This window comes from Oncorhynchus masou, chromosome 31 (assembly GCF_036934945.1).
Source record: "Oncorhynchus masou masou isolate Uvic2021 chromosome 31, UVic_Omas_1.1, whole genome shotgun sequence".
NCBI lineage: Eukaryota > Metazoa > Chordata > Actinopteri > Salmoniformes > Salmonidae > Oncorhynchus > Oncorhynchus masou.
Window position 1 is genome coordinate 86,651,598 of NC_088242.1, and position 7,784 is coordinate 86,659,381.

At 47.3% G+C, this 7,784-nt stretch overlaps 1 protein-coding gene across 4 annotated transcripts; it reads left to right on the plus strand.

Annotated features, from left to right (window-relative positions):
• The first annotated feature begins 86 nt into the window (after nt 1–86).
• med16 (mediator complex subunit 16) lies at nt 87–7,784 on the plus strand. Of its 4 annotated transcripts, none has more exons than XM_064952411.1 (16): nt 87–168; nt 508–741; nt 951–1,058; nt 1,215–1,384; nt 1,870–2,151; nt 2,433–2,582; nt 2,740–2,845; nt 3,127–3,282; nt 3,636–3,856; nt 4,263–4,469; nt 4,687–4,897; nt 5,168–5,301; nt 6,098–6,290; nt 6,551–6,767; nt 7,041–7,124; nt 7,385–7,784. In XM_064952411.1, the coding sequence occupies exons 2-16, from the start codon at nt 600–602 to the stop codon at nt 7,509–7,511; spliced, it is 2,508 nt and encodes an 835-aa protein (XP_064808483.1). In that variant the 5' UTR covers nt 87–168; nt 508–599; the 3' UTR covers nt 7,512–7,784. The 4 variants fall into 4 exon arrangements, with proteins under 4 accessions (XP_064808483.1, XP_064808486.1, XP_064808484.1 ...); XM_064952414.1 differs by having other exon boundaries at nt 954–1,058; XM_064952412.1 differs by having other exon boundaries at nt 120–142.

Consider the following 7,784-nt stretch of genomic DNA (forward strand, 5'->3'; position numbering starts at 1 on the left):
TGCTAGATGAAACGTGTTATTCATTTTCGATGAAATTGTACTCTACCAAATACATTTCTAACGTTTTTACAAAAGAATAAGGCTGCAGGCAACTGAACATACGCCTAAATTCGCTTGTCAGGGGTCCTACCACACCATCTTTGTATGTAACATTTTGTAGGATGAATGGTAAAGAGTAAATGTATTTATTTAACGTTAGAGATTTAAAATCTAACCTACTACCTCTATAAATAAGGCATTTAGCTATATTATTAGAAGTTCGTTTGATGTAGTTGTTTCATGATTTGGTTCTAACGTACTACATTATCATATTGCTAGCTAACGTTAGCTCTATAAACCAGCTAATGGAAGTAGCAGCTAATGCGTTTTAGCTAGCTGTATACATATAACTACGTTGACTAACACAGTAGCTAACCTAACTAACATAAGTGACAGTGTTAGCTCGAAGAAGACTGATGCAAGTAACGTAAATTTGACATCGAATTCTGTGTCTTGTTTGTGATATAGCTGCAAAGTGCAATCAAGTACATGAAGGTGACTGAACATTTCTCTGATTGGACAAGGACACTTGCACAACCAGTGGAAAAGCATATGGTTGAATGATGGAGGTTGCCTATGTTTGTGAGTGGGAGAAGAGACCCAAGAGCAACCACTATCCTTCCATCCCACTGGTGTGTGCCTGGTCCTGCAGGAACCTCGTTGCCTTTACCACAGACCTAAAAAATGAGGAAGACGAGAAAGGTACACAAATGTGCTTGGTACTGATCTTGTGACCATTTTGTTGTCTGTAGCAAGAGCACAGTAGGAATGTGAAATGGAACAAATTGCATTGCCAGTATCAGGTTTGATCCCATATATCTGTATCTAATTTTTCATATGTAACTCAATGCCTCGTAACTTTATTAGCAGAACATGCACTGCAGTGATCACAGTGATTTGCTTTATTTCAGAAGTCAGTCATATGGTCCACATCATTGACACAGAACACCCATGGGATGTGTACTCCATTAACTCTGGACATGGCGAGGTCATATCCTGTCTGGAGTGGGACCAATCAGGTGGGTCAACATAGTAACAACACCAAAACTACTCTTAAAGGTGCAACTGCCCTATCAGTCCAAGTAGACTGATGTGGAACTCAGTACAATGCCAAGAAGTGTCCCTAGTGTATTGAGTTAAAATGTGTGTGAACCTATGACTACGTTCATTCATAGGTTCCAGGTTGCTGTCTGCTGATGGAGATGGGCAGATCAAGTGCTGGGCGATGGCAGATCACCTGGTGAACAGCTGGGAGAGTTCACTAGGGAGTGCAGAGGACGGAGACCCCATCATAGCTCTGTCCTGGCTGCACAATGGAGTTAAGCTGGCTCTGCATGTGGAGATGGTAATGGACCACCAGCTTGTTCTCATGTTCACACGGTCTACCAGCTCTTCTTAACTGTCTGTGTGGACCTTACGATTTATTACCATGTCAGTATTTTATAGACCAGTTTAAAGCTCTTTTTTTATTTTACATTTTAGTCATCCAGAGCGACTTACATGAGCAACTAGGGTTAAGTGCCGTGCTCAAGTGCACATCAACAGAATTTTCATCTAGTCGGCTTAGGGATTCCAACCAGCAACCTTTCAGTTACTGGCCCAACGCTCTTAATCTCTAGTCTAAGCTACCTCTTGAGATAAGACAATACTGTATATGCCATTATTTGTCAGGGGGTGCTGTACACCGGCTGTGGAGCACTGCACATAACAGCATTTAACAAGCATATAACAATATATACTAGGACATATACCTGTAATTTGCCACTTCGTTTGTTGAAATGTGCCACACCCCACTCTTGCTCTACCTCTCCCCCAATCTTCCGCCCCCAGTCGGGCTCCACCAATTTCGGTGAGAAATTTTCACGGGTCAAGTTCTCACCGTCACTCACGCTGTTTGGGGGAAAGCCCATGGAGGGCTGGCTGGCAGTGACAGTGAGCGGCCTGGTCACCGTGTCCCTGCTGAAGCCCAACGGTCAGCTGCTCACAGCCAGCGAGAGCCTGTGTCGCTTGAGGGGCCGCGTAGCCCTGGCCGACATCGCCTTCACCGGCGGGGGTAACATTGTGGTGGCGGCCACGGATGGCAGCAGCTCATCACCTGTGCAGTTCTACAAGGTAGGTATTAGCTAGCAATGATATTACACAATTATTTTTGTTATTCTTATTCATTACTGGCTACCACAAGAAGTGCTAGCCAGTCGCCTTGTCTCAGAAAAGTCTGGCAAATAATACTGTTCAAATGCTAACGCTTTTTATTTTCTTGTAAAGAACGTTTACCATCCAATAATATGAAGTTTTACTCCAACATACGTTATTAAGTAGTGCTGGTATTGCAATAATATCACTTGACTTTTCGTGATTTTAAATTTCCATTGTCGTCCCAACTCTACATCAAGGTGTGCGTGAGCGTGGTCAACGAAAAGTGTCGCATCGACACTGAGCTGCTGCCCTCGCTCTTCATGCGCTGCACCACGGACCCGGTCAGGAGAGACAAGTACCCGGCTGTCACACACCTCAAGTTCCTCACCAGGGAGAACTCGGAGCAGGTGAGAGAGACACTGTGAACACGTTGCTTTCCAAGTGTCCTTTATTTTGAATTCTTTCCAGCTTTATCACTTACCAGTATGCCAAATGTGCATTCAAACAGTGTAGTGTTGTGTGTGTGTGTGTGTGGACTAAACCGCAATATGAATACTCTTTTAGGTGCTGCTGTGTGCCTCCAGTCAGATGGGCAGCATCGTGGAGTGCTGGTCATTGCGGAAGGAAGGCCTCCCTGTCAATAACATATTCCAACATCGTTCACCAGTAGGTAAGGCAGAGAACGATAAACCAAGGAAGAGCACACTCAACCCAATTATAAGTATTACTGTAGGTCACTTGTAGGGGCCATCTCAATATTTTGAAGTTGTTTCCAATTGTTGTCCACTTTAAAGAACTGAACAGGTGACAGTAAATTCCCTTTTAGGCATCCTCCATTTTGTTTTCAGATCAATGCAGTTAAAGGAAAGGAGACGATACATTATTCTACAATTGAGATGCCCCCATAAAGAGACACCCCTTACTCACCCTTTCCTCTCTCCATCCCCACAGTGGGCGAGAAACAGCCGACGATCCTGAAATGGCGCATCCTCTCAGCCACCAATGATCTGGACCGCGTGTCGGCCGTGGCTCTGCCAAAGCTGCCAATCTCCATCTCCAACACTGACCTAAAGGTGGCGTCAGACACCAAGTTCTGCCCAGGCCTCGGTATGTGCTGATGCCAAATAACCCGTCATTCCCCTTCCAGATCTACTATTGAGCACTCCAGGTGGCAGCATACACCTTTACCGAATGGTAGTTTGTAGCTCTATTAAACCTACCAAAGAAAGTGGTTCTATGCTCAAGAAACAGGGGAAGTGGTACCTACATGGATGCGTCCCACACAATATAGTGGTAACATGACACATTGATGCATAATGGCAGAGAAAGTGATGAGTGGAATGTTATACACTTACTGTGTTGCCCCTGTCTGTGCTGCTGGGGTCATTCTCAATGCCCTCCTCTGGAGATCAATAAAGTGAATTCATTTGTCTGTGATTCTGTGTGGTGGTCCCTCCCAGGCCTGGCCCTAGCCTTCCACGACGGTAGTATCCAGATCCTCCACCGGCTGTCCCTTCACACCATGGGCGTGTTCTATGGATCCTCCTCGGGCTCCTCCCAGCGGCCCGGTGATGAGCCGGCCATAAAGCGGCAGCGCCCCGGCGGCCCAACCGTCCACTTCAAGGCCCTGCAGTTCTCCTGGACCTCACTGGCCCTGGCCGGAGTGGACAACCACGGCAAGGTGAGAGTGCAGCAATGCGTTGAGATCCGTTGACTGTGATCTTACATGTCTCACAGTACGATATCAGCACCTCTTCCCCCTTTTATAAAGACGAGAAGGCTACTCCGGATTTGAGGTTGTAAAGCTTAGATGGCTTAAGTTTTTGAATGGGGAAAAATTGATAATTTTTTATCATCAATGTCCCTTGAATACACACCCCAGCCATTAGTGTTAAATCTTACAGGAGTTTATGGTCTCCAGGCAATAATGTATGAAACAAATACAATAAATGTATCCTCTCTTACAACAACAAGCTATCCATGTCCTTATTCATGACTTGTGTCCGTCCCCGATCATCCCTCAGATATGAACAATATTTGTATCCATATTTTTCATATCTCTCTTTTGGCTCTTCTTCCATCCTCAGCTGCACATGATTCGCGTATCTCCATCCATGGGCCAGATGCTGGATATGAACACACTTCTGCGCCACCTGCTGTTCCTGCTGGAGTACTGCATGGTGACAGGCTATGATTGGTGGGACGTGCTGCTCCACGTGCAGCCTGGCATGGTCCATAACCTGGTGGAGAAGCTGCATGAGGAGTACATGAGACAGAACCAAGCCCTGCAGCAGGTAGGTGGACCGTGATGAGCCAGAACCAAGCTCTGCAGTAGGTAGGTGGACAGGGATGAGCCAGAACCAAGCTCTGCAGCAGGTAGGTGGCCCGGGATGAGCCAGAACCAAGCTTTCAGTCAGACAGACTGAAATCTGTTGTAAACTAATTTGTGACAATAGATGGAAGTGTTTTTGTTTGTTTGTTTTTCTAATATCCAGTATCTGTGTGTGGAAGGTGCTCTCGACACGTATCGTGGCGGTTAAGGCCTCCCTCTGTAAGCTGTCATCGGCCACAGCTGCGCGAGCCTGCGACTTCCACGCCAAGCTCCTCCTCATCGCCATTAGCTCCACCCTCAAGTCCTTGCTGAGACCCCATGTCCTCAACACTCCAGACAAGAGCCCCGGGGACAGGCTGGCCGAGATATGTTCCAAAAACACTGACACTGGTAGGAGGACTAGCATCACTACCATTATACCTGTATCATCAATGAATAGACGGATCCCACTTCTGATATCAATTTCACTTAACGTGAGGCTGGAAAAATGAATTATTGTCTGTTTTAACTGAACAGGACTTTTGTTATTGTTGAACAGACTAAAGGCTGAGGCTGCGTTGTTTGCCGTCCTATTAGCTTGCTAGTATCTACAGTGCGTGTCGTTTTTATTTGAAGACTTCAGTGATTCTGGTGAAGATTGACCTCCCACCCCCTCCATAGATATCGATAAGGTGATGATCAACCTGAAGACGGAGGAATTTGTGCTGGACGGCCCCCCACTCCAGTCTCTGCAGCAGCTCATCCAATGGGTGGGAGACTTTGTGCTGTACCTGATGGCCAACCTACCCAATCAGGTGTTTTTTTTATTTTTATGAATTGAGCTACCGATGTAGGCCTTTCACAGAGCTGCCGATGTAGGCCTTTCACAGAGCTGCCGATGTAGGCCTTTCACAGAGCTGCCGATGTAGGCCTTTCACAGAGCTGCCGATGTAGGCCTTTCACAGAGCTGCCGATGTAGGCCTTTCACAGAGCTGCCGATGTAGGCCTTTCACAGAGCTGCCGATGTAGGCCTTTCACAGAGCTGCCGATGTAGGCCTTTCACAGAGCTGCCGATGTAGGCCTTTCACAGAGCTGCCGATGTAGGCCTTTCACAGAGCTGCCGATGTAGGCCTTTCACAGAGCTGCCGATGTAGGCCTTTCACAGAGCTGCCGATGTAGGCCTTTCACAGAGCTGCCGATGTAGGCCTTTCACAGAGCTGCCGATGTAGGCCTTTCACAGAGCTGCCGATGTAGGCCTTTCACAGAGCTGCCGATGTAGGCCTTTCACAGAGCTGCCGATGTAGGCCTTTCACAGAGCTGCCGATGTAGGCCTTTCACAGAGCTGCCGATGTAGGCCTTTCACAGAGCTGCCGATGTAGGCCTTTCAAAACATGTTGAAAAAGGGTGCATTGTTACTCCAGAAACACTTTAATAAGATATGATATTGAAACAATGTAGTGTTCAATCAAATGTAGAGCTGGTGCTAGTAAAGTGTTCTTCTGTCTGTCTCTGTCCTTCTGTCTGTAGAGCTGGTGCTAAAATAGAGTGTTACTGTCTCTGTCTGTCTTTCTGTGCTATCTACCTCTTGTTTTAACCCTTGTCCTGTCTCAGGGCTCCGTCGTGCGTCCCGGCTTTGGGTTTCTGCGGGACGGCTGGTCCCTGGGTATGCTGCGGGAGATGATGGTGATGATCCGCATCTGGGGCCTTCTGAAGCCTGGCTGCTTACCCATCTACACGGCCACCTCGGACAATCAGGACAGCATGTCGCTGCTCTTCCGCCTGCTCACCAAGCTCTGGCTCTGCTGTAAGAATGGGGAGAACATGTGTATCTGTGGACTATATATTATGTGGATGTAGCTATGTGGGATTAAATGTGCCAGAGATGCCTTAAGTTATAACAGTGTCATCGGTCTGTGTCTGTCTGTGAGTCTACAGACAGACACAGAGTCTCCTCTGTCCATTCTTTTGTCAATGTGTCTATGCATATGTTTAGACCTTACGGCCATCAATCTGTCTCTGTGTCTGTATGTGAACCTGGCCTTCACCCATGTATCCCCCTTCCAGCTCGGGACGAGGGCCACCCCCAGGAGCCAGATGAGCCGCTGATAGACGAATGCTGCCTGCTGCCCAGCCAGCTGCTGGTGCCCAGCATGGACTGGCTGCCCGTCAACGACGGCATCATCTGCAAGCTGCAGGGCAAGCACCCGCTGCGGCTTCAGTTTGGCAAGCCCTACAGCCTGCCGGGTCTCAACTCCACACCCCAGGTGGAGGTCTTCTCCAGGTAAGAGTGAGGCCTCAGGAGAGGGCTAGATAGTATTCAGGGGAAAATGTGTCTCTGCTACATGGTAGGCTCTTTAGGGTTAGAAGTAGGTGTAGTGCTCTTGGCATTTAGCCCACTCTTGGCATTTGGCCCACATGGCACTCAGTTGTCCTTTTGACATCTGTTTGTAGTAAATGTGCTTCTGCTTAATATTGCTAATATTTCAGTCAAAGCTCAGGTGAAGCATTCCTGACAGATGCCATTGGTCAATATATTCACTGTGTGTGTATCTAGGAGCCCGGGGGTCCAGAGGATGGATCATCTACGTTGTCTCTACATGGGAGTCTGCCCCACAGAGGACAGCAAAGCCTGTACCAGGTCAGACACCACACCACTTCCTCTATGACCCACTCCCCAGCACTTCCTGCTTTTCCTTTATTTTTTATATCACTCTACCGCTTTATGTTTTCATTATTTTTAAGAACCTTTTTTTTTTTTGTCCAAGTAACAATTTTCCTGGTCTTGCTTTTTCAGTCTGACCATGCCTGTGTTGACATTCACTCTCTCTCTCTGCCTACCTTTCTTTTGGTGGCTTTCCACCTTTTTATTTCGCTCTCTCTTTCTCTCCCTCATCTCAGGTGTGGCTGTGTGACTATGCTCCGCTCGCCTAACAAGACCAACGCCATGAAGCAGTGGGAGCAGCGCTGGATCAAGAACTGCCTTTGCGGAGGTCTTTGGAGAAGGATCCCCTCCACACTGTCCTGAGACCATTATCACCGCAAACCCTGACCTCAGGTCAGCCTTTGGACACTAGCCTGCATGACACTGCTGCCTCTTAGCAGATCTCTTTGGGGGACAGATGAAGTACTGGATATCCATAGGGTTGTATTTCAAAGATCGCTGTTTGGAGAGGCAGTGATCATGCCGTCATTGGGGTTAAATGTGCCAGAGATACCTGTAAATAGGAACCACATGTTTTTTTATGTCTCTTTATATTCAAACCTGTGTCAAAAAAATAAACCGTATTTGGTGACCTTA

Coding starts and splice junctions, on each gene's coding strand:
- med16 (XM_064952411.1), top strand. CDS start 600: ATGATGGAGGTTGCCTATGTTTGTGAGTGGGAGAAGAGACCCAAGAGC. Junction 3,283..3,635: donor CAAGTTCTGCCCAGGCCTCG/GTATGTGCTGAT, acceptor GGTCCCTCCCAG/GCCTGGCCCTAGCCTTCCAC. Junction 4,898..5,167: donor TTCCAAAAACACTGACACTG/GTAGGAGGACTA, acceptor CCCCCTCCATAG/ATATCGATAAGGTGATGATC.